This window comes from Dermacentor variabilis, chromosome 4 (genome assembly GCF_050947875.1).
Source record: "Dermacentor variabilis isolate Ectoservices chromosome 4, ASM5094787v1, whole genome shotgun sequence".
NCBI classification, from domain to species: Eukaryota; Metazoa; Arthropoda; class Arachnida; order Ixodida; family Ixodidae; genus Dermacentor; species Dermacentor variabilis.
In genome coordinates, this window is record NC_134571.1 from 29,121,121 (window position 1) to 29,142,723 (window position 21,603).

Below are 21,603 nucleotides of genomic sequence, written 5' to 3' on the forward strand. Positions count from 1 at the left end.
GGTTCTGCAGGTGAATTCTTGGGAAGGGCTCCTGTCGAGCTCGGATCAGAGCGAAGTGCACGGGCATGAGACACCCGGTAGCCGCATGGGATCGCTGGGCAGCGGTGGGATGTCGTCGGCCATGCCGGTTGGGACTGGAGGCCTTCTGACGGTGAAGAAGGAGGAGCCCGCCGACGGGCATAGCCAGCGGGGCAACCCATCCCAGCTCCTATCGTACAACTCGCACCGAGAGTGGGAGTCAAAGTAAGTATTCTGGGCTGCTGCACCATTGATGCTGAAGACTCAGCTCATCAATTCATTTTTGTTGTGCCACATTAACTGGTACAAGTCATTTGGCACCTTCTGCAGTGGCTATGGCATTCTTCTACTGAACACAAGGTTGTGGTTTTATTCTTGACCCCGGTAGCCGCATTTCAGTGGGGGCAAAATGCAAGAACACTCTTGTGTTTAGATTTAGATGCACATTCAAGAACCTCAGGGGATCTGAATTATTGTGGAGCCCTACACTAAGGCATTTCTCATAGCCCCAGTGTCGTTTCAGAATGTCAAACCCAATCAATCAAGCTGGGTGGTCAAATGATGGTAGCACTACAGCATTCCTAACTTGCAAATGACCTTCAACGGGCCATTTTCTTTGGCATTAGCACTGGCTTCAACAGTTTCATGGATGATGCTTCTTTAGCTCAAATGCATACACTAATTATTTGTTGATAGCTGGTTTTGTGGCTGCATAAAATGATGCTGTCTGTGTATTTCACTTTTATGGTAATTGCCAGTACTTTTATTGAACTAATTGAAGGTGCTCATTTACGAGGGTCAACTTCTATGAGAACAGGGAAAAATGTCTGTTCCTGATTTTCAGGTGCAGGGTATCACTTCTGAAAGGTCTGACTACAGTAGAATCACAATAATATGATCATGCCTGATAACATATTTCAGGATGCACAAAGTTTTTAAAAGTCCCTACCCAAGTCCATTAGCTCACACATGCTAAATTTTGAAAGTTGCAAACTGCTTTTCACGCTGTGGCAGATGATGTGGAAAATCGAGCCACCAGAGCAAGTGAGGAGGTCCTGGCACACTGGTAGCACCAGGCTGCCAGGCAATGCCTGTTGTCAGGCCGGTAGATGGATGCGCCAGTCGCATTCATGTTGCCAGGGCGACCTACTTCGAATGTGACTTATGTCACTCCGCCATGACCCCCCCTCCCCCCCCAAGGTCACTAAAAAATTAAAAAGAAAACAATTTGCTTGGTGCAGTATCGTGCAACTTGTCGGCTGTTTTGAAACACCTTGCAACTTATCAGGAGCTGGCATACGCGAACCACTCTTGCCACATCAGCAAGATCGGCGGCATTTGCTTTCATGGGTAGCCTCATCTCTGTATTCCACGCCTTTCATTATCTTCAGCGCCCGATGACAACTCGAAACTTTTCTACCTTTGCACCCATCACATCGCACGTTAAGAAGTACTTCACTGCAGCAGGGGGTGGGGGTGGGGAATATCCTTATCTTTTGAAAGTCATGTCCTTATCAGCATCAGTGAGCAGCTATGATGCAGCAATGAAAGTTCAAGATAACCAGACATATCTTGATATGTTAACTTGAAAACACGTGAAGTGCGCAGCTCGCACCTGCCAAAGTGTGCTTGAGACAAGCACGCCAGTGATTCAAATTTGCGTCAGCCAAAAGGAGCGCTCCCCGCGTGCCACGTTACTGCAGTAACGAATTGCGAGTCTAGTTCTCCCTCTTTGCTGCACTTGCTTTTGTTGCTTTTATTTCTGCATGGAGGAATACAGCACTGTGACTGTCTGATTTCCAGTCTCTCGCATTTACTGTGCTACCAAGATGACAGCACTGCATCAACAGAAAGCCATGTTCGCTTGATCAGTGTTGCGGTAGCACCTCCCGAAGCCTAATTTTCTTCCTGATTTCAAAGACAACGTACTGTAAAGGTGCAATTTTCTTAATTGCTTATTTCTTCTATATATTTTGCCATGAGATAAAAGAAAATTTTAGGATTGTGTAAAAAAATATTAGAAGTCCAATTATTAGCAAGTCGACCACTTCATTGCCATGTCTCCTCTCCTTGATTTCCTAATATTTTAAAATGTTTGTTGGTGGTACGAATTTCGGGGGATACAAGTTCCTGCGCTGTCCCAAAGAGATTCATATCATCGAGATTCTACTGTATTTCTGAAAAGTGACTGAATATTTTACCTTGTCTGTCTTACTCTTCGTGTCTGCTATTAGTGGATCCCGAAAAGATGCTTTCTCCCTAAAATGTGTGCGCTTCCTCTGGCATTGCAGAAATGGCAGCTCAGACTACTTTCTGTGTGAGGCCAAGCGGTTGAAGCATGAGGCCGATCGGGAAGTGCACCGCACAGCACAGGCGGTCAAGTATTTAGAAGCGGTGCTCTACTTCATCCTAACGGGCAATGCCATGGAGCACGGTCGTGCCGACCCTGAAAATGTGTACCGCATGTACAAGGAAACACTCATTCTCATCAAGTAAGTGCAAACCAGGCTCTCACGTAGGAATAGCCGAAAGTGCAGATGCTCTTGTTTCGTAATGATTGTCAACTTGTTCTGTGCAAGGAGGCACTAGCATTTTGCTTTCAGTCCCATCTGTTGATTTCATAAAAGCAGTACTTCAAAGTTAATTGCCTTCTCGAAGACGTGGTACACTGTTTTAATTGGGTTTCTTTGTTTTAACTATGAACCAAGCCTGATGTAAGGCTTGTGTAATATTTGCCAGATTTTGTTCATACAGTTATTCAGTCAGAGCCTATCACTCATCATTCCACTTAGCAATGCATGTTCTGTAGACCTCCAATGGTGTATGTTATCATTGACATGTGCTTGTTATGAGGCCTTTTAAGCCCATTGTTAACTTGTCCTAGTGAAAGTATTGATGTGCATTTACAACACACTATACAAAGTTTATATTGAAGGGGCCCTGAATCACCCCCTCGGGTTTGGTGAAATGACATAGTCTGCGGGTAGCACATGCAGTGCTGCTGTGAACATCTCAATCGACCCCCTTTTTCTCTGGTACTCCCTTTTTTCAAGTTCATCTCAGTCATGTTTTGTTGTCATACGTGGTGCTTGGAGCTCTGAAGCAGATTGCAAAATCACCTTTCTCTTAAACACTGTCTTTTCAACAGAAGGCCCTGTCCTAACTCTCATCTAGATGCACTATTTCGTCATCGGACGCATTATTTCGTCATTCCCTTAGATGGCTGCTATTGGCCAATAGCTGACATCGAGCTGCGGTCGGCTGCCACGGGGTGTCGCCACGAGTCCACTGGCTAAGCGCACTGTGGCTCGCTGAGGACAACCACGTTTGGCTTATGTTTAGCGTATTGTAGGCACCAAAGGTGGGAATCGTGGCCTCTTTAACATGAAATTTGAACTATGTGCCATGGTGACGTTCACGAGGCGACACGATGTGGGCATGCCCCACTGTGCCTTCGCACCGCAAGGCATTGAAGAAGGAACGGGAGCACAGTGGAGGCCGTGTTTGATTGCCAATACTGCTGAACTTCTACTGAACGCATTGAAGTACTTTTTGCGGCCAAGTATTTTTGAAATGCCTTTCTGTTTTTCAATAAAAAGTGGCTCAGGGCCCCTTTAACACTGTTACGCAGAACGACGAATGGACAGGACTTAATGTAAGCGAGAAAACAACGCATGACACAGGTGTCATGTATTGTTTTCTCGCTTAAGTTCTGTCCCTTCATTGTTCTATGCCACAGTTTCAATTACCGTATTTACTCACATAATGACCACACTTTTTTGTAAAAAAAATTGATGCAAATTCAGGGGCACGATCATTACGCGGGTTAAATTTCCCGTGAAAAGAAAAATTCATTAAAACCCTGCATTTGCTGCGGGATGACAACAGCTCAACAAACAGGCAGCTTCCTCTGTAGCAGTGCGGGACACCAAAACAAAAATGGCGGCCGGCAGAGCAAGCGGAACACGCCCAACGAGATTTATTTTTTCTTCTCGTGAGTACATTACGTGTATTGAAACAGTTTCTTCCGTATCAGTAATTAATAATATTGTTAATTTCGGCAAGTTTGCTACAATAACGTTGCCATGTCCACTTTGAGGGGACAGAAACAGAGATGGGCGTGCTTAGCTGCCAGAGACACAGAAACACATGGCGGGCATGCTGCGGAAACTGCGGCATTTGTCTTCACTGCTATCCTAATACGGTACATTTCACCCAAGGGTGGGCGAATATGTTAGCTGTGTCACAAGCGTTTGCGTTTGAATAGGGTACACTTCTAACATCGTGTAAACGTGGCCACTATCGTTGCCGCTCGCAATTTGTTGCATGCCCACAAGTGCAGATGAGAAGAATCGAAAGGCGCCTTTTTTGTTGTTGTTGTTGTTGACCAAAACCATTATGAAGCCTACAAATAATAAAGCCAAGGTAAGTTTGGTTGTAGCTTTCTTCTTTTTTTTTTTTTTTCATGGAAGTGCAGAAATTGACAAAAGGAATGGATTGGGGTATCTGCTTAAGAATGCTTGGTGCGTGTAGACCGCTTGATATGTCTTCGAGAGTCGTTCACTTAGCATTCGACACATGGTAAGCTCGCTGCGACCAGTTCGGGGTGCGATCATTACAGAGGAAAGAAAAAAAAAATAGAATTTTGACGACAACACTCAGGAGTGCAATCATTACACGAGTGCGATCATTAGGTGAGTAAATACGGTATGTTGAACCAACTAGCCCACTGCGAAATTTTCCAAAATGTATTTGTGCTTCATATCAAATACATCACTGTCGCTCAAACACATGGCTTGAATTGTAAGCTGCTCATTACAGGTCTGTTTGCTTATTCAACAAGCATGCAGTGGTCACTAATGCACTGTCATTTTCTCTTCGCAGGCACATTTCATCAAAATTTCAGAAGCTCCAGAATGATGCTTATGGCAGCATTGACAACAAGCTTGCCATACTTAGGTGCGTACCGACACTTTTGCATTTTGTGTTGTTTCTCTGCCAACTGCACTTTGCCAAAGAGCCCCTTAACAGGCTCGCACATTCTGTATGAGCAAGTGTAATTTGTGGTGCTGCTATTCGCGGACACCTTTGAAAAATATTGCTCTACTAGTTCATTCAATTTTTCATTTCCTGTTCCAATTACTCTCACTATTTGAGTGCTACAGTGCGTGCTGTTAACCCCTTACGTGTTTTACTATTTTGGCCAAAAGTGACCTTATCTTCCATTCTTTTTTTTTTCTCTTATGGTTCTTTTTCAAAATTCACTGCATCGAAGAACATTCTAAAGCTTTTTCAACCAATTTGCTGTTAAAACGTTAAAACGCTGCACCACTGTCAGACGAAGTCAATGTTGTCTTCACTTTCCGAATCATCATGTCCACTAGAAGATGCGATGACAATGCTATTGTCATCCTCTTCGCTCGTAGAACAGGACTCTAGTGCATTGCTTTCACTCTCACTTTTGCTGTCAGAGTTGAGCAGTGGCTTTCTTTTGCACGCACGACTCACATGCAAGCTGTCAGTGCAGAGCAGACTCCATCATTCTAAATCTTCCAAAAGGCACAAGAAGTGCGCGATTACAAAGATGCGGTCTTTGGGTATTGACACAAACAAAGACCACTATAAGCACGCTGCTCTAGTGCTGACGAAAAGAGTGCCATCTATGTTGTAGAACACAAGGACTGAATCAGCGTGCCCTTCCAGGCGCTGAAAAAGTGCTGACATCTATGTAGTAAAACAAAAAAGAGTGAAATAACTGCAGATTTTAATTGCTGGCACTTCAGCCATCTGTGTAGTAGGAAGAAAAACTAACTAGACTACCTGAGTTCGTCCAAATCTTTTGAAAATGAGATTATTGCTGTTGACAAGCTGAGCTCGTCTAAAACACTTAAAAGAGTCAACCGAGACCCTTAATGATTCTCGGTGTCATGAATTACCAAGTCGAGCACAACCACAACATTCGGTGTAGTACTGAGCTTTAACTTCACAGCCTGTACTGTGTTGCACTTTGCTTTTTTAGTGTTCCTTCCAGATATTTTAAACAATGTAATTCAAACCTTATTTTCACAGTCTAGCAAGCTCGAAATTGATGAGGTTGATGACTTGTTAGCTGTTGAAATTGGCTATACGTGTGCATTGATTTGTTCATCGCTGTGCTAATCAGCTTTTGTAGCACCTGCAATAAAATTTTGTAGTGTCACATTGCTTTACTGAATTCATGTCTTCTTAATGTATGCATTTTTCTTCCTTTACAGCCTACGGTGTCAATCTTTATTGTACAAAAAGCTGTATGATTTGCACAAAAATGATGTCCGTGAGAACATGCGTGCCCTCACCGAGTTCCAAAAGGTGAGAGTCAAGTCTTGTATGTCGGATTTCTTAGGGTTACAGTCGAACCCAGCTATATCAAACTTACAAAATAAACGCCTATCATTTCGATATAGAGCATAATTCGATATAAGCCTGCTTAAATAATTGGATGTCATAAAAGCACGTACCATTTATAAAATCACTTTATTGATGAAACTAGCTTAGTTTCGCATGAAATAGGCCTGCATTTTCTTTTGCTTGGGCGATTTCGCTGCCTGTGATGCACGCACTTCTCCACATTGTCTAAGGAGTATGAGCAGCTGGGGCCGCAACCTTCCGCATTCGCGCAGAAGCACCAGACTAGTGCAGGCGCACCAATCACTTCGGAGGATGTGGGCAAAGGACCGTCGTTGCTTTCCTCATTGTGCCCACTTTGACTTGTGCTCAGTACAATGTCTGCAATGTAGTCTTCGTTTTCGGGCTTTCCCATGGTCGCGACAGCATCATTTGCACTCACAAACTCATCCACTGTTGGTTCGTCAACAGCTTCTGGAAATTCTGACAGCTCGCTCCAAACATCGGCAACACCGGCAACGGCTTCGTCGCATTCATCAGAATTTACAGTCGTCACTGAGCATGTGGAAGGTGGCACGACTGGAGCAATTTCGGATGAACCACTCGTACACGGCCGTGCGTACATGTCGAGCACCACGGGCACCGGGTCACGAGTTCGGCCACTTTAGCCCTAATCTCCCCCTTATTTTTAAAGATCGTGCTGAGAGTGCTCCTCGGAATCTTGCACGCTGCGGGGACATCAGACTTCTCACCACGTTCGACCCGCTTTATGATTTTGAGCTTCACGACGAAAGGCGAATTCTGCCGCTTCATCACGGCAACCTTGCGGGAGAAGGCCCACAAGGCGCACACACAATGAACCAGAAAAGCAGTGAGACAACTTGCACTTTCGCCATCTTGCATGACGAGAGCACAAGAGCCTATGATTGGCTGTCTGAGCAAGCGTTGCGGGCGGGCCAGGATAATTTTTTGCATGGAAGTGTCGACGGCTCGTCCGAGGCAGTGCGGTCATGATAGGGAGAGCGGTTGGATGGAGCTGCGCCGCCAGGCTTCTCTGCTACCTCGAAGGAAAGCCAACTTCTAGGGGTACTTTTCTGCTGCTTGAAGTTCTATATATCGGGAGTCGCTGCTATTTTTGTTCGATGTAAGTGTAATTTTTGCTATATATACTCATTGTAACTATACCGTGTCCAGAAATTGTTCGACATATAGAATAATTTGATGTAAATGGGTTTGATATAGTCTGGTTCTTCTTTTTTTGTATGGACTCGTGTGGCACAAAACCACATTCGCATAATAGCTGCACCATTTGCTTGGAATAAAAATATCTATTATAAATATTACATCTTTAGATGCTATGTATGCACAAGTTACACCCCATATCTTTGGAGGTGGAAATTTCTGCTAAATTCAGTATTGTATTGCATAAGTGATGTGAAAAAGTTGCTTTAAAAAAAGATAAGAGCAAATACTGAAGAGAAATAATGTCTGCTCTTATGTGGAGATGTTTCAAGTTGAAGTTCGAAGAAAAAAAATTTGGCTTGAGAAACTAAGGTTTGAAAAGATTAGTGTAGGCACGTGGCAGCATGTTGTATAACAAAACATGTCATGTCCTAAAAATTAAAACAAAAACACATTTCTGAGATCAAAGGGTTTGCTCATTAGAACTTTGTTAAATCTAAGTTTAGCTTTACCATTCTCTTTGACAGATGGCATGGTGACATTTCAGGAGTACGTAAAGCAATGCATGACATTAGCTGGCACAGATATTGTCTGTCTCTTATTCACATTGTTGCTGTTTAAAAGCAGTTATTGGAAAAATTTACACCAAGATTCGTACTTGACGCCATTCGGCAGAGTGTTTGTGCTTCTGCTTGGCCACGTGTGAGCATACTGCTGAATGTTCCCTGCTGTGAAGCAAGCTCGCTCCAACAGCACCTATTGCCTGCCTTGCAGTGCCCTTTGGGCAAGCTTGCCTCGCCACCACTGGCTCCAGCAGGCGTTCGTCTGCAGAGGTCCCCGTGCCAGCCGTCTCCACACTCGCCCACGCCTTCACCCGCGGGTAGTGTGGGCTCCCAGAGCAGCGGCTACAGCAGCTGTGAGCTGGCCAGCAATGGCCACGGGGGCAGCAGACAGCAGCCGGCGACAACGGCCACTGTGGTGCCAGCCATAGCCACAGCAGCAGCAGCGCCCCTGCCGGGCGCAATAGCCCTACCGCAGTCCCAGTACCTGATGCTGCAGCACCAATTGGCAAACCTGATGTGCCTGTACCGTTGCCACGAATTGTGGGAGCAGGCCGACTCGCTCACCAGCCGCTCACACTCCAGAGGTGCGTGGCATGAGATTTCACGCGAGCAATACTGGGGAAAATGTGCTACTGCAATTGTTCATCCATTGTGAGACTCGTGTAGTAGCACGTGGGGTTGTCTGCGATTCGGTTCTTTGTGGCTTTAGTGTGCCTTGTTGTAACCTCACAATATTTCCTTGAGAACTAATTAATTTTGTTGTGCAGATTTCAGCACATGAATCAGTATGCATGTCACCAATTCTAGGGTATGCTTTTTGATTCACACTTGCTATGCGTACCGATAAAAAAAAAATTATCTTGTGTGCAACATTCCAGAAATGGCAGACTGGTGAAATAGAGGCTGAATGCAACCAGCTATTGCTGTGAAGGTGTCTAGCAATGAAAAATGTGTGAGGTTCAGGTAGGTCAATACAAGAATACAGATGGTTGCCCAGAGCCAATAGGATGAAGCTAGAAGAAACCCATTTAGTATTTCCCACCATGTGGTGCTGAACACACGCGTATGAATAACTAGCACCACATTTTTGTCCTAGGTGTTCATTTAGAAATTCTCAGGTGGTGCACGGTGCTCGCAGTAGTGCACACTTTAGATGAACGAAATGTATTAAGCCAGCTCACTTAACACCAGCATTATTTTCTTGTCACATATTTGTCAAGTGCATTGGGAGAATGGGCAGTAGAAACAAGACTAACTAATGTCCATTGCTACGGTCGAGATGAACGCTATGTCACACAAGGACATCACCAAAAGCGAGCAATAGTCATTAGATCCAGACCCTTTTCTCTTAAGCCCAATGCTACAGTCAGAGACGTGTTAATAATACAGGAGAGGCTTTTCCCTTCAAAGTGTGATGGACCTGGCCTCCACGTTTCCATGCTTCAAGAAGTAGTTTCTTTAGAAAGGCCACCAGCATGAAGAGGCAGTTCTCTTGTTCAGCAACACAAAGCTTGCCATGGTCAAGCACCACACGCAACACCAGCCAAAAATCACCAAGTGTATATGAAGAATGCAGCTTGTTGTTGGACTAAGGACTTAGGAGAAGGAATTCATCACGGACCTCCAGTACAAAGTACCCTCCCTCATTTTGTATGGGTGTGCAAGTCAGCTGAAATGCACCACATAAGGCCGAATGATCCAATTGGTCCCTTCATGGACATGTAATGCTTGCAGCCTCGCAAACAAAAAGCTCCACCAGTACCAAGGTGAGAAGCTTCTCAACTTGAGAAAAGCAAAGGCAAAAATGTGAATTATAAGAAGAGGAAGGCAAGCACGAGGCGATTTGCTGTCACATGTTCCCTTTTAGGCGCGCACTACATTCTGCACCGTTACGTGGTTTGCTATTATTTGCAATTCATACGACACTGTGTATATTTGGCGCTTCACTGCCAGGCACAGCAGGGTGGCATCATACATAGTGTTAATCTCGTGGAACTTTTATTTGCACTTGTGTGTTGTGTACTTATGGCTTGTTGTGATCTTTCTTAAAGAGACATTAAAAGCAAATATTAAGTCAAGCTGAAGTGATAGATTAGTGCTTGAGAATCTCTAAGGCATCAGTATTCTCGCAAACAGAGCCTTAATAATCAAGAAATTTAGGTAAATGCACAACATGATTAGAGACTCCCCCGGGAAATTCAAGTACTTGCCCGATGACGAAAGCACTCCTCAGTTAAATTTTGTCTCTAGTAGTCAACCACTCATTGCACAAAACATCCCATGTTGTACTTTAAGATGAAATAAAATGCTACTTGTCCAGTTCTATTTAATGTTTAGACAAACGAACTCATTGAAATTACCCTGGACAACGACGAGGGCAGTCGAAAAGTTTCATTTTCTCTCGACTGCTCGCCACCCACGCTTTCGCGTTTCCATAGTTATCGCGTAGTGCTGCGCTGGTTTTGCTGGCTTGCGAAACTCGCACAAACTGCAAGTAGCAGAGAATTCAACTTCCATGTGATGTCGCGAGATGCCCATTACTTGGCCAAAAAGCCGCTCTGCTTTATCTGTCTTGGCTCGTTACCGCCGTCTGTCGTATGCTGTTTTGCTAACCAATGGCAGCAAAGGACAGTGATGGCGTATGCAACGTCGCCACTCTCCCCAGTTTAGTGGCGGGAGATTTGAATTTCGAGAAAATTATTCGGACCCTTCAGATGCAATTTTCTCGTAAACTAAGTCTTTTCTTGGCACAAAACAAGCCTGGCGAGGTTTCTAGAATGGTATTTAAACAGTCCACGTCGACTTAGTATTAGCCTTTAGTGTCCCTTTAACTGGTTTTCTCTTGTGGATGTCTTGTACAGTTCATACTTGATGGTCACAGTTGATTTCCATTCGCTATCACTAATGTACCATCTTAAAGGAGAATAACTATTCTGTCCAGTGGTTCTTTTGTGAAGCACTCACGTTTGCATAGTATACTTTGGTTACTTGTGCAACTCGATCGTGCAAATGAGTGCCTAGCGCAAGATGTAGACTGTCCCGACCATTTGTTTTGTTGCGCACATTCATGAAGCACCTAAGGAAACTCTGTAGAGCGTTGTATTAAGTCAGTGTTTACGAGAAGATGAATTAAAAGCTTCAACATGGTAGACAAATGTACACCCAAGGAAGAGGACTGTAGTGAATGATGGTACATGATCAGGTGGTGTGATGAGCTTAGCAAATTTTCAGGCATATGGGCAGAGTTGGTTGAAGCAAGGCAGGTAATTGGAGATGGCTAGGAAAAAAAAAGGAAGCCTTTGACTTGCCGTGCTGCAGTGGGCATGAAATAAGCTGATGACTATTATTATTATGGTGGTGATGTCTGTAGCATCTCTAACCAAAGTGCTTGTCTTTCTTTTCTTTCACCAGAGTTTTTCGAGGAGCTTGACCGGGACTGTGGCATACTGACACTGCACAGCTCGTGCTCGGAGCTGGTGAAGTACATTCAGGAAGGCGTTTGCCGACTACGACAGCGGTTCACCACCTGTTCCACGGACGGTTGCACCACGTGATGGGGGCTGTCCCCTGCCGCTGCCACCTGCGTTGCCACCACCAGCACCGTGAGCTCGATGCCGCACGAGGCACGGCTTCTGTGAACTGTGGCCATCACGGGTGGCCCGGCAGAGGCATTTCTCCATCACCCAGTGCTGCTGTGCTGCAATATGTACACATACAAACGATGCGTTTTGTTTCTCATTTTTTTCTTCCCCCTGTTGTTGTTCTTTTAATTAGGGCTCCTTCACAACCGTTTCTCAGCGCGGCACCTCAGTTTCCTTTTTTCTTGCATTGTGCCCCTCTTTGGTGGCTTTATTTTTCCTATTTGTTTTACAGTCTGTTCTGAGAGCTGTTTGTTCTTGTTGCTGCCAGTAACCATTGTTGTTGTGGTTGACGTTTGTGTACATAAAAAGTGGGTGTGTGGAAAGATGGAGACAGGTGAAGGAGGCTGAGAGGAAATGCGGAGTGGAGTGCATAGGAAGGTGTACATAGGAAGTTGATGAGGCAAGCAGTGTTTGTTTTTCCTCTCCGCAGATTGTGCTGTTACTTAGTCGTGTGTGCTGCCATGCAAAAGAAAAGAAAAAAAAAGAAACGGAAGTGCTATGGGGTCAAGTGTCACATGCACAGAAGCAGCAAACAACCACGGGTGATAGCGCAGGAAGGATGAGAAGGAAAGCCCAGGGATGCAGCGCCGCTCTTTGTCTATAAGAATTGTACAAAAATCATTGTCACGATGCAAACCCCCATCATGGCTCCCGCCACGTTGGGACTTAAAAGAGGCCTTTGTCTGTGCAAGGAATTGTAAAGTGTCATCAAAGCTTCTATCTGCCTCTGCGGATTCTTCATTTCGGTGCCCCCCCCCCCTCCTCCTACCACTGTTGTGCACACAGTGGGGAGCCACCTGTGCTCCTGTTTTGTTTGGACTAGCAGGATGTCAGTTATCCTGTCATCACCAGTGTTCCCTGTTCTTTTGAAGACGTTTGGGAAAGGTGCAAAGACTCTTCTGTGATTAGGTGGCCCCATTTTTTTTTTCTTTTAATGTAATCGTGAGCAGATGAAATGTGCTCAGCACGGCTGAGCAAGCTGAGCACGTGTCCGGCAGCCGAGGTGGTCTCCCACTCAGAGTCTGTTTCAGAGCACTCAGACTGCTCTAAAGTGTTGTGTTTCAAGAATGTGCAAAGTGTCAATATGGGCCTCTGCCGATAAGAGGGCAAGGCGAGATTCTTCGCTCTGTTCATTTCTCATGGAACTCTAGTTTTTCTACTCTGTTCTTTTTTTTTTCCCCTCTCATATCCCCGTTGTAAATAACACGCGTTGGGGATGCCTGTGCTAAGTGGAGGCCTGTGTGAATTGCTGCTGTGCTTAGCTACGCGAAACATGGCTCTCTGGCACTTTTGTGTGGGACACAGCGGGCAGATCAGTGACTTGGGCAAGGGCTGGGAGAGGGAGGCATCTATGCGATCGCAGGGATAGTTATATGTATACACACACATATATATATATTTATATACATGAATTTTTTTTTATGCTCTCGTGCAAATGCACTGGCAACAAAGCACAAAGTCTTTGTTTCTCTTTCTTTTTTCCCCCTTTTCTTTTTATCCATTAGCAACTACTACTTTCTTTTTTCCTTTGCTTTTCCTGTTTTATTTATTTCTCCCCCCCCTTCTGCGCAGCATTTGACCAGTCCTTCGTGCTGTTTATTTAACAGTAAGCTAAGCAAGAATTTGATTGTTGGCCAGACAGTTCTTTTTATTTATTCATAACACTCATATTGTATTTTCTTTCTTTTTGCACTCTAACATGAGAAAGAAAGTAATAAATATTTTATCAAATGAAATGTAATGGATTCTTTTTCTGTTGGGTTGCTGTGCCATTTTATTATTATTCTCCTCTTCTGTCTTAGGGCTTGCTTTTATCTGCTTTTAATGCACTTGCACTGCGCTCTCTCTTTCTTTTTTTTCTCGGGGTTGTTTGGGGTTCCGGAAGGAATGGCCAAATCGCTGTGAGGCATTTCTCTATGCAAGTCGGAAAGTTTGCCTCCGTTATCTGTCGCGGACCTTGCAGCAACAGTGATGAGAGCTGGCCTTGGAAATGCCTTTGTCTTTTCACACCTTGAGGTCAACCTGCCAGTTGAGCTTGTACCCACGGCTGAGTAAGGGGTGGAAGCTAGACAGTTCAGCAGCTATACTGCAACTTTGCTGCAGTGACAAAGTGCTTTAAGATCACAGTATTTTTATTTCTTCTTTTCTTGGAAGTGCCATAATGTATCTTGTGCAGGAGGGAGGAAAAGGGGACAGACAACAGTGGGGGAAAAAAAAAGTGTGGTCTATACAACAAGTGCAAGGATTTTTATTTTTTACTGTGCCGTTGACGCTGGTACTTGGTGACTTGCCTTTCCCTTGTCTTTTTCCGTGATTAAGGCGCTTTACTCGACAATAGCAATTTTACAAAAAGCTTTTCTGAAACTGCTGTTTGTGTCCGTGCAAGGGAACTTGATTTTAGCTTTGCGGCACGTTGCAGGAAACGCATTGCTTGAAAGTAGGGAACAGCAGATTTTCCCCTCCCGAGACGACTGTTCTCGAGTCGTAGACTACTGGCTGGACGATATCTATAGCTGGCCTTTCCTCCTGCCTCGCATTTTATTTACAGAAGCAGCCAATGGAACAGATGCAGTTGTAACTCTAATAATATATAGTAGCCACAGCTGTCAAAGGATGAGCGATATTTAACAAGTGGTGAGCAGCTTGATATGCAAGTGTGCTGTTGCTATTTTTTTACTGGCCCGTTGATGATGCGGGTGACTTTTTCATGCATGATCGTGTTTCTGGTCGGTTGGAAGGGGTGGGGTGTAGGGTAGGGGGTTCAGAGGAGAGTTGTGTCAAGCAGAACAGTTGCTTGTACCTGTTAAAAGTGCATGCATTGCATATTGTGTTGAGTTATGCCTCCATGCAATGAGTTTCTTCCAAAGGCCACTAGGAGATGTGCTGTGACAGCTCTGCTGGCTAATTTCACTTGTGTGTGTGTGTGTGTGTGTGTATGCACTTCTTTTTTTCTCTCGGCCTCAAAAGGGGGCAGGCATTCTTCGTGCACGTGTTCAGCATGGCCTGCGCTTTGCCTGTACATGCTTCTCTTCTTGGAAAAAAAAAAGAGTTGTGGTTGCACTTGTTCAACTGCATTGTAGTTGTTTTATAAAGCCCATGATACATTGTGGTGCCTGTCTTTTGACTGAGGCGTTTCCAGTTTCCTTCCTTGCTGGGGAACTTTTGTTAAAGCCTATCCCCGAGGTGTAGCTTTGTTACCCTCCCCTTTTGCCCAGCCCTTCCCTTCTCCACGTCACCCGTATACATATATATATATCTAAACTATATAAATACATATAAATATATATATATATACATATATATATATATATCTCCAGAGAATGTTTTTTTTGTTACTTTTGTGTTATGAATGCTGTACATAAGTGTAAATATTTTTCCACGTTAGAGGAGTGTGCAAAAATGTCATATGCCTCCTTGAGCCACGAGTAGTGGAGTCATGGTTTTTTCGGAGAGAAATGAGAAGAAAAGAATGTATTTGCTTTCTTACAAAAGCTATAAAATATATGCATTTGAAAGGTATTGTGCCTCCCTGTTTTCTTGGTTGCCTGTGCTTGTGCTGAGTTATAGAAGGGTCTCTGCCTGTAACAGTGCTTAAAATCACTGTTTAAAAGCATCGAATTAAGGGGGAGGGGGAGAAGTACCAGTGCTAACTGCTTTTCTTGGCACAGAGTGCTAATATGGCATGTGCACTGCAAATCACACTGAGGGGGGACAATGTGGTGCAAGAAATATTACATTTTGTTGTTGAGATATGTGTTTCTAGTTTCTTGCAATTTTGTGTTCCTCAACTGTTCAAAAGAGGTGTGAGCAAAATTTTAGCCTCAGCAGTGCTGTAAAAAAGCAAGAATTTATATTTTTAGGTGAACTGGCAACACCTTTGTTACATGCAATGTGCCTCTGACCACTGTTTAAACTGCATTCACAACGCAAGAAAAATGGTTTCCAAGCACCTAAGGTGTGGTAGGGCATATGAAAAGATTGATGAACTAAAAAGCAATGAACGTTGCCCACTGATTGCAAAGAAACCGAAGCTCGAGGCACTACTGACAGTGTCATCTGACTACGATTTACCGCCACATTGGGCTTTGTGCCGTTAGATAATTTCCCGGGACATGCTGCTTTGCTCCCATTTCTGCACCGTGCAAGCTGTGCTCTACGTGCTTTTGCATAGCGCACGTTTAAATCTTCAAAAAGGCCCTGGAAAGCGGTGCCGTTTCGCAAAGCCAATGGGCACAATGGAGCACAGCCTACAGCAGGCGATCGACTGTGCGCAGAATTGGCTCATGAAGCGGGCTTTCCAAGGTGCTGCAAGAGATTGACATGGCGTCCTCTTCTCTCAACTCTAGAAGTGTCTGTTAGGCAAGATCTGGCGTTTTAATTGGCCACAGCCCTGGCCTTTCATCTGTCGTCTTCAAGCAGAAAAGATGCGCCTTATTTGTGGCACACATATAGCATGCCACTTGAGAAATAACTTCAAAGAGAGTGCGTGCAGGACAACAGCAAATGCAGTGGAGTGTGCAAAAGTGGACAAAAAAGAGTGGAAGCCTGAAGCCATTGTCACAGAAGAATGCAGAATACAAGAAGACATGTTCCATGGAGGTTTTAGGGGCCACATTTGAAGTACAAATAAAATAGCATAGTTCTGAATCATTGAAGTAACTTCTTGCTTTGCATGTTTTAGCAATGTCGCAAGTTTACAAAACCTACCATTTGTGGATTACAATAAAGAGAGCTTTAGAGAGTTACCAGGGGCTAAATTTTATGTGGAATAAAAGTTTGAAACCATATTTATCAGTTTTGCTTTTCTCCATACAGAGAAATTGAATTTTTCAATTCATTGCTTAAGTACAAATGTAGTGGTCTTATTTGCTTAATTCTTTAACTAAAAAAATTGATATATGAGAAATTGCTCCATGATGTAGCACCCCTTAGTCCCTTCTAAACCACTATGTAATGAAGAAAAACAAAATTTCCTTATAATGTGATAAATTTTGTTTGTAGTCGTAGTTATTTGTGCATTGCAAGTCATTCTTTATAAATTTTTAAACTACAGCAATGATATTTAACGTAGACCTCTGCATCATTGCCATAAACAACATATACAATTTTCATTAAAATAAAACCAGTGGGTCTGTTCATAAAGGCACCTCTATTAGTTTTCGTTTTATAAAGTTTTACAAGTTCCCTGCTCGTGGAAAGCCTTCAACAGTAATAAAACATGCTGATAAAGGTAAAAAACACAGATCCACCACCGTATGCAAGTCTAATCACGCGAAGCCCTTTAGAGTTAGCAAAGTAGTAGTGGACTAGACGAGCCCAGCCACCTATACTATCGCCTATAGCTGTTAGCTGTTTGTGTCAGAATAGTGGTGATGTATGATGCTTGTTGAGAGGAGAATGCTGATGAGAGGTGTATGCGTAGAGAAGTATGACATACATCTGAATACATTTAAAGCTCCTAATGCAGTATACCCATTGTGTTACAGTAGCACATTTACAGTAGCAAATGTTGCAGAAGCATGTTACAGTAGTAAATATTTGAGGAAAATGATCTTTGAATATAGAATTGAATAACTAATAGCATTTTCTCATTTCTAAACCCAGTCAAATATAAATGTTGTGTGGAGTCGCTATGGTAAAGAAGAAATGATGCCTAATTAGATTATTTGATATTTGCATATAGTGCCATTCGCAACTAAATGTCCAGCTAGCTGAGCAGTTTGTGAATGGGATCAACTGCTTTCAGCTATCTGATGCACCATGACAATGACAGTGATGAGACAAGAGAACCAAGATTATCAGAGGAACAGCACGTTACCAGATGCATGTGCAGTGTTGTGTTCATTGAAGGAGAGGCGTGGTACTACAGCACTGCACATTGCTTTAAAGGGATGCAAGTGTTGCGAGACTGGCCAATTAATAAATTGCTCTGGCTAAACAAAGAAATTCATATATGTATGAGCTGCATAAAAACAAGACATTCTCATTGAATGACCGGGGCTTAACCGGCAGAAGCTATTGACCCTGTGCATTCACTGAGGAATTGGTGGTCTCTGTGCAAAAACTGCGGCTATTTACAGTACAATTACTCGGTACATTCATCACTTACACCAGTCTCTCCCTCGACACTAGTGAGTGTTGCTATCCCTTATGTTGGAACAAATGAATATTCAACAATCTTAAATAGTGAATTCTCAAATCAAATGTGAACCGTGTAGCAGGCCATTCGATTTGATTTGAAATCATTAATATTCACGCACCCCTAATACATTCATAAATTTTAAAAGCTGATTGCGTTTTCTGTGCACCATGCAGGAAGATAATTCTTGGGCAACAAAGAAGATGACAACAGGGAAATACTTGAATGGGTAAAAGAAGACAATGAGAAACACTGACAAAATGACTGTTTGTGTTCATGTTTTTTCACTGCATATTTAAGCCGAAATGACATAGCCACGCTCTTGCATGTCTGACTAGCTATGTCGTGCTACATCTTGTGAACGTGTCACCCCTGCGTATTGTTGAACACTTTCCAAAGAGCTTCAGCGACAACCCTATACCTTGCTATCGCTTTCAATGCTTAAACTTTGTGAGCAAGACTGCCAATCTTTTATAACTTTATTTATCCCACTTAAAACCTTGGAATGGCCCCCAAATGAAAGGTACAAGAAAGTAACTTGAGAATGTCTGCATGTGGTCCAGCAAATCCTTGACAGTCATGCATTATAGGGCACAGCTTTGATAACGCACACAGCCCAATGGTCACAGCCAGGCTGGGGAGTGAATGATACCTTCTACAAGCAATCGTCTTTAAAAGATGGTGTGACTGCAGGAGACGATTGCTTGTGGAAGGTATCATTCACTCCCCAGCCTGGCTGTGACCATTGGGCTGTGTGCGTTATCAAAGCTGTGCCCTATAATGCATGACTGTCAAGGATTTGCTGGACCACATGCAGACATTCTCAAGTTACTTTCTTGTACCTTTCATTTGGGGGCCATTCCAAGGTTTTAAGTGGGATAAATAAAGTTATAAAAGATTGGCAGTCTTGCTCACAAAGTTTAAGCATTGAAAGCGATAGCAAGGTATAGGGTTGGCGCTGATGCTCTTTGGAAAGTGTTCAACAATACGCAGGGGTGACACGTTCACAAGATGCACATTAGTGGTTGGTGCTGCAGCCATCTCATCAAAGGTTTTGTGAAGGCAGGAAGCTTTCAGGAATGTTTCGCAACCCCGGCCTCTAATGCACTTTCAATTTTACCAGCAACCATCGAGATGACCACAAACAACAACAACAAAAAAAAAAAGCAATTCAGGCAGAAACCATCTAGGGATAAAAGTCTATCTTAATGCGATTAGTATTGAAGCAATGTATAGTGACACCTTATTGCCACTGTCGAGATGTGTCGTGTACAAGGTGTGTACTGCGGCGGGGGTCCTCACTCGTGCTTCCCTCTAGACACACTGCGCCATGTAGCGCTGTCGCTGCGAAATCCGTGAGTGGCGCTTGTCTGAATCACGACCTACTGAACTCCAGACCTGCACAGATTTCCCTGATCCAGCAGGCCTGTTCTAGTTCGCCCTTTTTGTCGCTAGGGACAGAACGTACGACCAGAGTGGCACTAGTTATAACCTGTTCGCTGCCGTCTGCTTCTGCTATCTGTTCAGCGCTCGTCTTGCCATTTCGGCAGGCACAAAGCGCTTGTATTAGCGGTAAATGAATAAATTCACAAATATACAAAATCAAAGATATTTGCAAATGTTTTGTGTTTGAACAGTGAAACTAGAAGAGCAGGTGCGGTGCAAGAAATGTAAACAACGAACATAGGTGGCAGCTGCAATGCTAGATCGACGGCACAAATGTCCCCTTCCTAGGCTCCGTAAGGCACTGGAAAAATAGTTTTAAAGTATTCATAGGATAATCTAGCTTTTTTGAGTTGATTACAGATACCCTAATGTCGTAGATGACATAAGGATTTACTGCTGTGTGCCGTAGTGAAAGGCAGATGATCTGGTAAAAGTATAATAAAAGTATTCACGAATAAGCCCTCCGCCCGATATGTGCAATAGGTTGTTCGATTATGTTTCAAGGAAAGGTGAGCACATCTTGTTTTTAATGTCGTTGGATGTCTAGCTCATATAAAGCTTGTAAAAGCGATCCCAGTGCTTTAAAACGTGCTGCACTGCAGGCCTTAAATCGTGTCACGGAACTCTTTTCAAACTGTAAAGCTAGCTTTTCTGCGTGGTACGGCGGCTGCATAACGGTGGTGCTTAACTTACGTACGCAGTGAAGCTGTGTACGTAATTCACTTTTTGAACTCACGACGTATTCACGGGCAACTTTTAAGAGTTAAAATGAGTGGTAATCGTTCTGTCGTCGAACATTACGGTGGTTGCAAGTTTCTAAATAGCGCAGAAGCGAATTTTAAAATGTTTACAATGAAACTGTTGTGTACGTTGCGAACTCTATACACAATGTGATTAAATTTTTTTAGTTTCGGCAGTTAACTTTTGGAGCTAAGTGACCGATCAGAGCCTTGTGACATCACTGTCACTGTGTTAGCAAAAATCGTCAACTAGACAAACAGTTCGTCGCAACACAACAGCCTCTGTATTAATTACAACGCCGCACCAGCCAACCGTAGAGTATAGCAGACGATGGATGGATGGATGATTCAGGCTCAACCCTTTGAATCGGGTGGCGGCGGCGCGCGCCACCTAACCTTGAATGGTATACTATATGCAAGCATACCTATGTATTTACTCCTTTACTTTTGCGTTGATATTATCCATCAATCAGATAGCCTCCGTTTAGTTATTTCTACCTGTTCAAAGTCTATTTTACTTTCACTGTCTTTAAAACCCAAAGCTTTGAATAGTTCCCCGTTACATTCAACTGCAGGGTGAAGTTGTTTACAAGCAAGTATCAGGTGTTCAGCCGTTTCCTCCTCCTCTCCACACGCCCCCCACAACAAATCGCTCCTGGTATCTGGCTCGGTACGTTTTAGTCCGCAGTACACCTGTCCTGGCCTCAAACAACAATGAGCTTCCCTTAGAGTTATCGTAGATATTTTCTTTGGCTATTTCTTGCTTAAACGTCCTGCACTCTAAGAACAGTTTACACCCTTTGGCTTGCCCCTTCTGCCACACAAAAATAATCGTCATCTGCCTTGATGCGTTTCCTTTCTTTATCGCTGCAAGCCCGGTACTTTCCAGTGACGAACGGCACGCGCGTTATCAGAAGGGGCACTCCAAAGGGTGTAAACTGTTCTATGCTGATAACGCGCGTGCCATTCGTTACTGGAAAGTTCTGGGCTCGCAGCGATAAAGAAAGGAAACGCATCAAGGCAGATGACGATTATTTTTGTGTGGCAGAAGGGGCAATCCAAAGGGTGTAAACTGTTCTTAGAGTGTGTATGTCTCTAATGCTGATTTGGTTTGCATCTCTGTTTTCCACATACCTCTCTCTGTCTGACGGATGGGTGGATGGATGTTATGAGCGTCCCCTTTGGAATGGGGTGGTGGGTCGCGCCACCAAGCTCTTGCTACTATGCTGCCTAATATCCTATCTAGGTTAACCAATGAAACAAGTTATAACGAACAAGTTATACGCGACACCAACGGCCAATGGTTGAACGAGAGTGGGCGCAAGTGGCTCCCATAGAAACCGGATATCTGTGCAGGTCTGGAGTTCCAGTAGGTCGTGGTCTGAATATGGTATGGTATGGTATTCCTTATTCACAATATATGTAACGCGGGTTTGGTTCCGCGCAGCAAAGAAAAAAAAATTATTTAAGTATATATATTTTTAATTGAA

At 43.7% G+C, this 21,603-nt stretch overlaps 1 protein-coding gene across 3 annotated transcripts in view; it reads left to right on the forward strand.

Annotated features, from left to right (window-relative positions):
* Positions 1-15,307, forward strand: part of LOC142578851 (uncharacterized) — a 215,706-nt gene extending 200,399 nt beyond the window's left edge. For all 3 annotated transcript variants that reach the window (XM_075688485.1, XM_075688486.1, XM_075688487.1), the window contains 6 exons: positions 11-243; positions 2,310-2,510; positions 4,903-4,977; positions 6,273-6,366; positions 8,359-8,731; positions 11,559-15,307. In XM_075688485.1, the coding sequence (XP_075544600.1) occupies positions 11-243; positions 2,310-2,510; positions 4,903-4,977; positions 6,273-6,366; positions 8,359-8,731; positions 11,559-11,701 (1,119 nt within the window). In that variant the 3' untranslated portion in view covers positions 11,702-15,307. The remainder of the gene's footprint in view (positions 1-10; positions 244-2,309; positions 2,511-4,902; positions 4,978-6,272; positions 6,367-8,358; positions 8,732-11,558) is intronic.
* The last annotated feature ends 6,296 nt before the right edge of the window (positions 15,308-21,603 follow it).